This window comes from Periplaneta americana, chromosome 10 (assembly GCF_040183065.1).
Source record: "Periplaneta americana isolate PAMFEO1 chromosome 10, P.americana_PAMFEO1_priV1, whole genome shotgun sequence".
In the NCBI taxonomy this organism is placed as follows: Eukaryota; Metazoa; Arthropoda; class Insecta; order Blattodea; family Blattidae; genus Periplaneta; species Periplaneta americana.
In genome coordinates, this window is record NC_091126.1 from 68,593,552 (window position 1) to 68,607,200 (window position 13,649).

General features: G+C 35.3%; 1 protein-coding gene across 2 annotated transcripts in view; it reads left to right on the forward strand.

The window, feature by feature from the left end:
• Positions 1-13,649, forward strand: part of cher (filamin protein cher) — a 1,020,924-nt gene that overhangs the window by 1,002,337 nt on the left and 4,938 nt on the right. For both annotated transcript variants that reach the window (XM_069837665.1, XM_069837667.1), the window contains 4 exons: positions 866-1,059; positions 1,971-2,196; positions 4,605-4,820; positions 11,549-11,752. In XM_069837665.1, coding sequence (XP_069693766.1) covers positions 866-1,059; positions 1,971-2,196; positions 4,605-4,820; positions 11,549-11,752 — 840 coding nt within the window. The remainder of the gene's footprint in view (positions 1-865; positions 1,060-1,970; positions 2,197-4,604; positions 4,821-11,548; positions 11,753-13,649) is intronic.

Sequence of the window (13,649 nt, forward strand, 5' to 3'; positions counted from 1 at the left end):
CCTTCATCTCATTCAGACGCTAAATAACCAAAGCTGTTGATAAAGCGTCGTAAAATAACCTACTAAAATAAATAATATAAGGCATCTTGAAAAATACAACTTAACACTTCCGATAACAGTACCTTATAACTACTGTACTGTAGGTAGCTGATTAGACTGCTGTGAATTGATGATACATAGTGTAGGCTATTTGTGTTATCTGCGGGTTCTGTGTCATTACATCAGACAAGGGCAGGCGATTGGACATTTGTAATGCCCCACTACCCAATTTCTTCCTCTTATCTACATCGTTCACAATGCAGATTCCTATGTTACGTCATTCATTGCGACCTTGACCTTGTCTCACGCCTCGTCTCACGTCAGCAGCATATGGTAACGTCTGATTCACATTGGGGCGAGACGTTTTACCAAAACAATGCATCTAGCTCCGCTGTCGTTCGAAAACGGATCTATGTTCATATGAACATTTTTCACTCAAAATGGCATAAGATATCGTATCCTAAATTTTTTACCTTTCCTCGTGAATCACCCTGTATATATATATATTATCCTATCCTACTTTCTATCCTTCACTATCTTCTAAAGCGCCTTTGAAGGGTTGCATCTGAATAAGCTTTCACTCTTTGCTGTTTGAATATAAACGGCGAATTAAAATAACACGAAGAGTCATTCTAATTGCAGGGAGTGTGTGTAAACAATTGACTTTGGGACACAGCATGAACTCCCATTTCATTTATGGTTGCTTATGGTTATGTTGTTGGTTCATGTTGACATATGTGCAAAGCTGTACTGTATTATTTTTTCGAGATATACTGAATTTCGCAATATCATTTAGTGAATTTCAAATGAACATTTTCTGTTTCAGGTGAATATAGAGTGGGAATCAAGTTCAATGACCAACACATCCCCGATTCCCCCTACAAGCTGTTCATCTCTCCAGCAATGGGAGATGCCCACAAACTGGAGGTGTTCCAGTTCCCTAATGCTGGAGTCCAAGCAGATAAACCAGCTGCCTTCCTAGTACGAAAGAATGGAGCCAAGGGAGAGTTAGATGCCAAGGTAAGTGTTCATTAGTCCAAGATTGGAGTGATGACTGCCACAAAAATGTCACCGAGATAACACGTGTTTTCTTATACGTTTTACACGTTTTGCAAGAGATTTGTTCGACTGCCATGTTGTGAATGATATTTTTGTTTATACTTGTTCTTGAACTTTAATTCAAATTATAAACTACACATAAATTAAATTACTTGCAATGCACGCAAATGAGAAAATTAATTTTATTTCTCTGGGTTGCACATGAAAGACTTTCTTTGGAATCCCAAAAGTAAGATCCCATATAAATATTTTTGGTAGTATTAACAAAGGAAAACTGCCACAGAGAGACCTCATATTTTCTTGGCAATGAAACTTTTGATAGATGTGTGTGCAGAGACATGAATTTAACATTTTTATGTATGTATGTATGTATGTATGTGTGTGTGTGTGTGTGTGTATTTCTTTCTTTCTTTCTTTCTTTCTTTCTTTCTTTCTTTCTTTCTTTCTTTCTTTCTTTCTTTCTTTCTTTCTTTCTTTCTTTCTCATAAGCCAAAGTGCCAAGAAATACTCCATATGTCACCAAAAGTGTTTGGCTCAGAGTAGTGATCGTTAGCTAAAGAATTGTGTGTAATTTTGAGAACTACTTGCAGCAAAGTATTAGTAATTTGTAAATGTATCTATTTCGGAGAAAGTGACATTTGTGTGCTGCAGATTAACTTAAGACATCTTCCATAAATCAGTAGTAATTTTAATTCCAGAGTAAAGTGTATAAAAAAGTATATGTATGACATATCTTTTTACATTAAAAATACAGCTCAGGTTTTTGAATGAAAGTGACCAAATAAAATAATATTTCAAAATTCCATGAAGGGCGATCATTATACCAGTGAATAAAACGTAGTTCCAATTTATTTGAATTGGTCTCTTTACAGATTGTTTCACCATCTGGCACTGAAGATGACTGCTTCATCCAGTCGATAGATCCTGATACATACTCTGTTCGATTCATGCCAAGAGAAAATGGTATTCACAATATTCATGTCAAGTTCAATGGTGTCCACATGCCTGGCTCACCGTTTCGCATCAAGGTGGGCAAGGAAGATGCAGACCCAGCTGCAGTCCATGCCCAAGGAAATGGTCTGGGTGAAGTGAAGACAGGTAAGAGGCAAATTCTTTTGTAAGAAAGAGTGGTATTCGTGGCTAATAAGGGAGTGAAGGAAATTATATAAGGAAACTGTTCTTCATACGACCTAAGTCTTAATATCCTGGGCTAACGTGTCTGCAGCTAAACATATTATAGTTTACGAAAGAAATCCTTAAAAATAATGACAGGTGTACATAAAAGGACGTCCTGCAAAAGTATTTTCTAAAAGTTAGAAATCCAGACTTTACTTTGTAAGTTCTTTCCCTTGGGATATTTTATGTAAATAATCTGGATACTTTTAATAATAATCAGAACATTCATAATTTTAATACAAGACACTAATCAGATCTCCATCTACACGTTCTTAACCTCAACTGTTTTAATAATGGAGTTAAGTGTTCATGTATTGTAGTTCTCAGTGTTCTGTCTAATTATCTTAAGCTATGAAGATGCCAAGGGAAAGAGTTCACAGTAGAACCAAATTTAAAAAAAAAAAATTCTTCGTATTCATATTTTCTATGCTACTCTTATGCTTGTAAAATAAGTTTATCTACTTTGCTAGAGTGTTTGTAGTTAATAGCTTCTCAGAAAAAAAAAAAGTAACTTAAGTCCCTATGACCGTGGCGTGAATCAAAGATTATAATTTTCTACATTATATTGATATTTTTTTTGTCATTCTAGAAAACAGTTCCAAATATGTAAAACTTTATTCTGTGTGTAAAGATTTTCTTACTGACTTTTGTTAAGAAGAATAAATATTTTGATGCCAGATATTTTATTGTATTATATTCTGCCTCCATAAAAGTAGTTTCAAGAAGTTGCTAATAAGAAGTAGAATCAAAATAAATCCCTGGAAACTGAAACTAAAGAAAATATTTTAGCTTTAAAGTACTAGCGGCCAATTGACCGCTCTTGGTATTTATAGGTAGAGTGACTCTTACAGTAGTTCTACTGTTAAAATTATGAATATTCAGATTACTACTAACTTATCTGCACTCTACATAAAATATCACAAGGGGAAGAATTTACTTTGAATGTGAAGTAAAGATTTCTAATTCTTGGAAAATATTTTTGCAGGATGTCCTTATACTGTATGTATATCTGTTATTATTCTTAGGACTTTCTTTTGTTAAACAGTAAGAGTTAGCCCAGAATATTAATCCATATTTAATTATAAGGTCATTTCATTTCATTCCATTTTTAACTCTATCATTGGAATACATTAAATGAAATGAACATGAAAAATAGAAACTACTAGGCCTTCAAGGATGACTATATAAAGATGCTGTTCGGAAGGGTTTTTCACGTAATATTACACTTGTTTATTCTGCTGTTATTCAATCATTTCTCCATGTAAAATGATGATACTGGTGGTGGTGTGACAGTGTGGTGGCGGCAATGATGGTGATGATGATAGTGATTATTGTGATGGTAATATAGCAGTATTGATAGTCTTGGGGAACGTCCGAACATGGGAAGATAATGTAGAATTTCTGTTAGTTGCGTCCAGGAGATACTACAGTGAGGTTAGTGGGGACGCTCGGGGTTTTGCAGGTGCCGTTCCCCACCAAGACATGGCATTATCATCGGTAATAGTACGTTCGCATTCTCGTTGCGCACAAACAATGAGTGACAGTGCAGTTTTGCTTTAGTTGTGTTGTGAGAATTAAGTTGACAGTGAAAGTTATAATCCTAAAAGTTTAAGTTACATATGTTTAGTGTAGGCTACTGTTGTAATGACTTATTCATTACATGAATGTACTTATCTATACACTACATACATACAGAAACGAAAATCTTGTGTGGCGACAAGACGCAAATTTCGGGAAAAGTTTCCAGAGAGACCTGTTCCAGTTGCCAGTACAATAAGAAAACTTTTTAAGAAGTTCATGTGGACAGGTTCGGTAAACAATGAAAAACCGGAAAGAGAATGCCGTGTTCTGTCGGAAGAGAAATTAGATGAGATTGGTGAAAGATTGAAGAACTTGCGAGAGTAACTGCAAATTTCATGAAAAGATGTCAAATGTGTGTTGCAGTAAATGGAGGACATTTTGAGCAACGAATGTGAGCTTGGTAAGTACTGTAACTTTTAAGTATTGTAACAGTAGGATTGTAGGCTTAAAAGTGCCGGAGACGCGCGTGTGTTCCTCGCGGTAATCAACACATTGATAGCCGAGCCGGCTCCAGACGAAAACCCGAGCATCCCCAACTAACCTCACTGTAGTACTGCAATCATATCAATCTACCTCGAAGTGAGGAGGTACAATATTCTTGTCATAGGTACACGTTTTCTGTATTGCAGGAGATGTGATGTATCCTGGGCTCGTGTGTAATGCTGCTATACAGTGAATACGTAACAAGATAATAATTGCGTGTATGCTGGTATGAACTAAGTTCTCATAATGATGACATTTGTTTGCAGGTCAGAAGACTGACTTCCTGGTTGACACGTGTAATGCTGGTGCTGGAACATTGGCTGTGACAATCGATGGCCCATCCAAAGTGTCAATGGACTGCACAGAAGTTGAGGAAGGTTACAAAGTGCGTTATACCCCACTTGTACCAGGAGAATACTTCATCAGCATTAAGTACAATGGCTACCACATTGTAGGCTCACCATTCAAAGTTAATTGCTCAGGTAAGTCTTGTTGTTATTGTTAACTACTTGGAATATAGATGACTTCTGGTAAGTGGTAGATAAAACAACATGAAAGAAATAAAATGAAATGTATATTCTCAATGAGTGTGAAGAGATTAAGAAATAATTTTTCTTCATATCAGATGACAATATGTCAGTGATTCCAAAACTTTCAGAGATCGCTGCCTGCTAAATTCTTCTTTTGTAAGATGAGGACCCAATCACAACAAATTTATTCGTAAATATCTTTTCAATTTTTAACTAACGTAAGTATTAAAAATTAAGTATGGCGTACGTAATATTTAAACTTCAAGAGTACCGGTACTAGTGGTTGAAACTTGAAAAATAATTTTCTTTTCTATTTTAAGTGCATTTTCTTTTATGCATGAAGAATTCAATGGGCTTGTTGACTAAATTGGAATGTTTTGTGTTCAAGATCTCGAAAAAGTTTCGATGGTTTCATAGCTTTTTTCCGAGAGCAGTAGTACAAATGACACATTGAGGTCGTGGCAATTGGTCAGTGTTAGGGCATTGTACAAGATCAAGTTTTAAGTGGTTGTCCATGTACTTAAGACTGAACGCAGAGTTTTTCTTTTGTGTGTTGATAGTTTTTTCCTTCTTTTGTTTATCCTGAAGATTGCTCTGTGGACTTAGGATGGATGCATCACTAGTTGTTGCGTCACAAACACTGGTACGAAATTTCTTAATACCAAAATTAAGCAAAGTTCTTTCCCTTTTATTCATATTAATATTTAAATTTGTATGCCTATTACTTTTAAAAAATAACGACACACTGGTTTTGAAATAATCACTTATACAATGCAATGCGAATTTGCAAAGAGGCAGTATAACTATTCATTATCGAGAACCAGATATAGACTGCCTTAATTTTCAATTCAAGTGTAAAATATTTTGTTTATACTTCCCAGCTATTTGGTCACTGACATCTGCAACACAGATGTTATTTCATCGAGATTTAAGAACAGAGGATTGACTGCCCATTGTTGTAATTGGCTTGCAGGCAATTTTTATGACTGGTCATAAACAGTGGTATTCCCTATCCCTAATATTGAAAGATTTGTAAAGTCGACAATGCTTGTTGGCCACTAGTCACCAGGCTGTGCTGAGCGGTGTCAAACAAAAGACAATCGAAATGATGGTAGTAAAATTCGCGACTATGTTCTTAAATAATTCACCCCATCAGGTGCAAGGTTTATGCAGTACAACAGCAGTGTTTTGAATGCACCAAATGAAAATGTAGATGTAGTATGATTTTAAAGTAGATTATCTCAACAAAATAAGGGGGGGGAAGGTGTTTTTCAGGGAATATCATTCAAATGAAGGAAAGTAAATTTTCGATTAATATTCACCAAAGCAGTAGGTACATAATTATGCCCGCATTGTCGTTTTATGTGTGGTCTAGAGAAAACACCTTTTCTTTTACAAAGAAAACTTTAGCGGCCCTGAAATTGTTCACTGCTTTCATCATATTGTTTACCAATATTACGAAACAAAAGCTATCATAAGAGTCATGACCGACAGGATCATTTTGGCTGTCTACTCATGCGCAGACTTGGATAATAAAAACCTAAACTAACCAAACCTAAACTCCGTATAAAATGCAAGATGTGTAACCGGAGCAAAAAGGATCTTCTTGATTTGATCTGGAATGTACACACGAAAATAAATTCAAGTAAGGATCACGCTGCCACCGCATGAGATGTTCATGCATGCACCACAGCAAAACTGTTCCTGTTGCGAGCTCCTCATCTAAGCCTCGTAATCTACTCGCAATATTTACGCAAATACATCTTGTTGCTAACAGTAATCTCTCAGTAATGTTCAAAACGAAGGAGGTAGGGAGAAAAAAAAATTTTCTCTTTCTAACAATGTCACAGACCAACGTCATGTCCTTATGTTGGCGACATTGTGTATTTAGTTAAATTTGGTCGTAACCATAATGAACGATTCAAAGCTACCCTAGGAAATTCTTCAATTTAGTTTGAAAAAATCCTGATCATTAAAAAATAAGTGACTTGGTCACAGATCTTTGCTACACAGATATTAATTAGTTACATTTTAGGATTTAGAGTTCAAAGACGATCTACAACAGTGTTTTTCAGTATAGTCACGAGAATTATTCTCATAAGAATATTTCCACTATAAAATACTCATTCGTCAAATATGTTTAGAAGAGTAAAATTACAAATTCCAGGAGAATATGTCACGGACCCGTATAATTGATGCATGTGCCTGGTACCAGGACACTGCCCAGCAATTGAGAAACTATAGATGATCCAGTAAAATGGAAAGTACTAATAAGCGAACAAAAATAAATTAAATACTGAAAAATAGTAAATGTAAAAGCAACGAGACATTCAGTGAAATCAAATGTCATAACTGACCTTAATGTACAGGACAATTTCAGAAAGTTTAGATCAGAACTATGGGTGTATATAGAGTATTCCAAATAGAACAAACACTGAATAGAAACTGAAGTGTCAGTTTGTGGCACTAGATTAATTTAAAACATTACTCATTCCGACTTGGCAGCAAGATAAGTAAACAGGGAATTAGGAAGAGATGTTACTTTCAGCTCAGAAAGTAGTACTAACACACCCTCGCCGCTCTCTAAAGGCTTGCTTACATGTACATTAGTCGGAGATAACGTGATTGAGTTCCCATATATTGCTGTAAGTTTAAATGAGTAAAATTGTAAAATTAATGTATCACTGCAAACTGACAGTGATAGATGTGGGTGCGTAATCAAACTTTCTTTAGCATCTTTTCTACTTTTCCAATCATTCTATAAATTGAGAATATTTCAGTGTACGGTAGTGAAATTTGATTACAAGAAATCAAAGTCATCATTTTTAAGAAATTTCGGTCCCAAATTTTCTAGATAGTGCACAACAAATGCTCTGTAGAACTTGGTGAACGTCACTCAGTAGTATCTTGTAATAATAAAGGGATGTGTATTCAGTCAACTTTTTGTAAAAGAAACTAATCTAATCCCTTCGAAGTAATTCTTATTCAGATAAAAGTTCTTCTGGAATTATTTTCAAATTATCACTCCTCACACATTAGAAGCTGAAAACTATAGTGAAAGAAAATTGTAGTGACAAAATTAAATAATATTTACACATGTATAATCTTACGTATCTTTGTGGTTATAACATTCTGTAATGTCGACCTCGGTAGCATAGTTGGTATAGTGCTGGCCTTCTGTTCTCGAGGTTGTGGGTTCAATCCCAATCGAGGTCGATGGCATTTAAATGTGTTTAAATGCGACAGGCTCATGTCAGAAGATTTACTGGCATGTAAAAGAACTCCTGCGGGAGAAAATTCCAGCACACTAGCGATGCTGATATAACCTGTGCAGTTGTGAGCTTAGTTAAATAAACCATAACTAGAACATCCTGTACTTCCTTTGTATAAAGTTGTTGAAAATGTAAGTAGGTATTTTGGGCAATAAACATACCTGATGTATAAGAGATTCTAGGAAATGTTCAGTATTAAACTTTTATCTAATTTCATTGTTCGATAACTTGATAGGTGAGTGGCTAACTCATCTGCTTTCACACCAGAAGCGTGGGAACAAGTCCAATTTCTGGGGACAAATATGGTGTTGGGGCAGAAATTTGTTGTTTTGCTGGGGTACTCCCACTTCCCATATCATGTCACTGTTTACTTTTTGTCAACATCCTCTGCATTCTTCTACTCTTCGTCATTTCCCATTTTCGTAATCTTCTTCTTATTCATTATCACCATCCATTAAGAGAAAACTAAGGCGTTCAAAATAAATGTGTAGGTTGCAGTTCACTTGCAGAAAAATAAATTAGTGATACTCATTCAGTAATATATTTGACTTCACAATGGATGATATGATTCAGTGTTTATTTAATATATAACCTTCTTATTGGGCTTGAATTCGGGTATTGTTCTGGAATCTGATATTTGTCTCACTTATTTTCTTCTCACTGATTATTTTGAAAGGAGTGCAGCATTAGTGTGTTGTGCTTCAACACCTGAACTTGACGCATCAAACTGGAGATGATTTCATTCATCTTGGCATAACTACACAGCATGCTGTGACACGAGCCAAAGTTAGAAGCTGTGTGTGTCTGAGTCAGCAGATCATCTCTGTGAAGACTACAATTTCGCTCCTGCCTTGAGCTATGTTCCATGTATACGCAAATCTTTCTTTCACACATGCAATAATTTCGTAATAGAATTTTGCGCGAAACGAATATTTATGCAGTTGAGACTCCCTTGTACATAACAGTCAAAGTGTTTTGTGTTACTTTTCCGTTATTCAGGTATAATGTATGTGTATTGCACCTTAGATATTTTGTTTATTATATTGTAGTAAAACCAGTGCATATGACACTAGTCAACAATAACAACTTAACACTTAGTAACATACCCTTGTTCGTTACGTACATGAATATCAGATAACTAAGATAACGTGTCTATTTTAAATACCGTCATGATTTAGGGCTGAGTACAAGGGTGAACAATTGAGTGAATTTCTGCCAGATGGCTTTCTTCTTGTTGGTGAGCAAATTACCATTCACTGATATCAAGGACAGTTAAGTTTCCCTAATATAAACGAAATGACAAACAGTATGTGTACCTATTAATTTAATCAGAATAAATATACGATAAATTGCAACGTGTTTAAAATGCGTGTGTTCGTTTCATTTGTAATGTCCGCTACTATGATCACATTTCGTCTTCCTTCGATAAATTATTGTGGCTCAGTTTAAATGAGAGGAGAAAGTCACATTCCCTTTGTCTCGCCAAATATCATCTCGCTATCACAAATTCCATCAATGCTAGATAACCTCGTAGTTGATACAGTGTCGTTAAATAACCAAGTAAAAAAATTGAGCTTTAGTATATATTTTACACCGCGCTTATCCATGTTGTCACACAATTGAAGTAAATTAAATACTGTTATTGAAAATGAAGTACTGCACTAAAAGAATAAATTGAACAGAATCAATTGAAAATGTACTCCTGACAAAATAGCTTCACCTGAGAATACACTGTTATAACCAGAGTCGCTCATACAATAGGCATTCTTTTCTGAAGAATGAATTCCTTGTAACAATTGTTTGTTCTGAAGCATTAAGTCATAAAATGCAACACAGTCCTGACTGAAAAATTATTTTACTGTAAGCATTGATTTTACTGCCTTTATATTTATGAGAGAAGGTTTGGACATGAGCTCAACAACAGTTGCCTTGCACGTACATATAATTTTGTGGTTCAGTGAAAGATCCCTGTAACCCTAAAATATTATGATATTATTAATATAGATCTAAATCTTTTTATTTATCATCTCTCTTACTGTGACTGTTGTGTAGACTTAAGTATCTACATGGCTGCCTCAATTCAATGTGACACATTATATTTGTATTTGTTTATTTAATTTAAAAGTGGTCAGTATAGTGCTAAATGCTCTCATCGATCAATAAATTATTAAATAAAAAGATATCTACATTAGAGATAGAAGAGAATTGGCAGCATACTGCATTGCAATTATGTACAATACTTAAATTTTCCTTTAACTTAGATTTTCTCAGAACAAGCTATATAAGAGTTACAGGGTTCTTGCATTGAACCACAAAATTGTGTTCTAATTTTTTTTATATAGGAGCACAATTGATTCACGCTTCAGTTCTTGTCATAGTAGATTATCTTAATAGAAGTTTTCATGATAGTTTCTGATAAAGTACATTGATTTCGAATAAAAGAAGATACATTAAATTTTATTTTTCCTCGCTCAAAACACTTTACTTCTATACATTCATGCTTGGCGTAAATAAATTTTAATAGCAGTTAGTAGGCCTATATTGACCTGCATATTGTCGTTACATTCATTTTTCACTGTGTTACGTACTTGGCCAGTGATATGTTCGTAATTTTGTTACCAACACAGCAATAGACCTACAACAGCCAGCCAATAGGTAAAGAGTTCAATTAGACAATTAGAGTTCAATATTGCTTTATTCTTCTGAGATACAATAGTGAAATAAGTCACATTGGCAATTGTATTACATTATTTGATTAAATGTCTGTTGGTTACGTAATTCAATGAAGTAAACACTAAACATTAATGAGTTAGTAAAGCTCTTCGAGTGCATAGAAAGGAAACACTCTTTGTTAAAATAAATCATAATACCCTTTTGGATATTATTGAGTTGTAGCAAGACTAGCCAGATTTGGCAGATGGACGTAGAGGTACTTCCACTACTTTTTATTTCTGCATCGTCTTTCTTCATCACCATTTAACATTTTGCTTCACATTAGGGTCAGAGTCATGATGTATCAATTTCCAGAAACTGTTTATTCATCATCATGGGTTGCCATGTGCACGCTCTCTCTAGAAAAGCTTACAAATTATTGTAACTATATGGTTGTCCCATGGGAAACGATATGGCAACATCACATAAAAATAGATGATCGTAATTGGCAAAGAGAAGGATAGCGAATGCTTAGGAATGTATGAAGAACAATGCCACTCTTACTAGCCTTACTTGTAATTAATCGCAGGCTATTATATCATTTGTGTTAGAAAAGCTCTGTTGTTAGTTACAAAATTCATTTTCAGTAAATACTCTTTATGGAAAAATTAAGCTGTCATAATATAAAAAGCTGTCCATTATGAATTGAATTATTCTCTGTTGATTGAAGTTATTTCTCACTGAATGTGGTTTCAGGTGAGGATCTGGCTGAGAGGGGAGCCCAGGAAACGTCGTCTGTTGTTGTGGAGACAGTGCAGAAAGTGTCCAAGAGCAAACAAGTGGGACCTGTTCTTCCACTCTTCAAGTCAGATGCTTCCAAAGTAACCAGCAAAGGCATGGGTCTCAAGAAGGCTTACCTGCAAAAGCAGAACATGTTCACAGTTCACGCAGGAGATGCAGGTACGTTATAACCTCCAAACCACTCTGGCATAAGACTGTTGCCTTTTAATGAATCCAATATTAAGTGTGACTTAGTGACATTTTTACTAAATACAGTCAACTCTGGATATAGTGAACTCTGTTATAGTGAACATTTGGCTATAGTGAACCTAAATCGTTGGTCCTGACCCGCATACATTAAAAAGTACATTAACATTTTTGTTTGTAGTGAACCCTTGCTTCAGTTATTGTGAACCTTGTATCCTGACAAATTCTTATTTGAAGTCAGACCTTCGTGTATAAAATTGAAAGAATGTGTTGAGAACAACATTCTAAGTTTCTTACTCCTCTAGTCAAAGGATAAAGGTAGGATTAGTGATTCCTAGACAATGAGCTGTACTGTAAATCCAGGTAACGCGTGACAACCTTGCCACACTCCACAGTCAAAGGGTTAACATTCTGTTCTTAGGCACTCTACTCTACTGTTATTTCTAATCCTCCACCGTCAAAGGGTTGCCTTTTGTTCTCAGAAACATTTCTATTATGACGTATAGCATTGAAACAACAACAACGGAAAATGAAATTTCCTTCTTTTATTAAAAAGAGACGGACATTATGTACAGAGCATAAATGAAGGTAAGATTTCGGTGGCTTTCAAACTTCATTAACCCTCTCCCAGTTTCCATTAAGTGACCCGGGAAATTCCAAGGCTGTGTACGCAGTCATACCATTACAGCATTTGTCATTTCTACCTGACTGTCTGTTTCTAGTGTTCCAACAGTGAATGTACTGTATAAAAATGTCGAAGCGTAAAGTGTTTTCTTTGAAAGATAAGGCAAATATTATAAGTGACATTGAATATGATCTTTTGCAAGCAGACATGGGTCGACAGCATAGTTTAAGTAAATGAACTATGAGTAACAGTATACAGTGTAATCCATTCCACAAAAATGAAATGTTTTATTTTCTTGTTCACAATTTCATTCATTTCTGTCATTTAAGGTTAGGGGAGAGAGACTTCGGATATAGTGAACGAAATATGCTAGTCTGCAGAGGTTCACTATATCCGGAGTTGACTGTATTTTTAACACTGAAGGGTTAGAGTAGCCTATACAATACACTGACCTGCAAAAAGAAACACAGATTTTTTTAGAAAATATTACTTCATGCCCTTGACTCGCAACAGTAGTGAAGGTCAGAAAATGTTGGCAGCGACTATGGAATATAAATGTCAATGACATGACAGTAAGACAGAGTGGAGATTCTATATTGGGTCTCCTGGAGTTCACATTTGCTGCGAACAATTTCTGGTCTCGACATCTGTTGTGCGCTGATCTTAGAAAAATTGTATCGAGAGGAAGTTGCCATTATGCTTAGGGATGCTTCTCTTACGACCTAAACCTGGTGTAGGAGTTGTTTACCCTTCAACAGTGTATGATTCTTGGAGCATCTTGGGAGCTAAAAGCCATGACTGAAAATTCGAGACAGACTGTGACGAAAATATACTGTATGAATGTTGCAAAAGAAAGGCGACATAAACTTTAACAACTTGATTTGGTAAACAATAACATAAACTTATTTTTTCTCTGTTTTTGCCAGTCAGTATGGATAATGTCACAGATTACTCCTACAATCATGGCCATTTTTTCATTTATAGTGATCTAGCACTGTTATGTAAACCATGATGCTCATACTTCAGTGTACAGTAGTGGCAAAAAAAAAAAAAAAACCGGATCGACCCTTGTAGCTGATTTCAGAGCCTTGTTCACTCCAGAGCACGATAGACTGGTAACTGAGACTTTCGTGGTTCGAATCCCGCCTGGGAAGGAAACTTTTTTTTGTTCTTCATTCAAATTTATTCCCAATACTTTTCGATTGCTGGTAAAATTCATGTTCTGGGAATAATAAGTTAATAAAG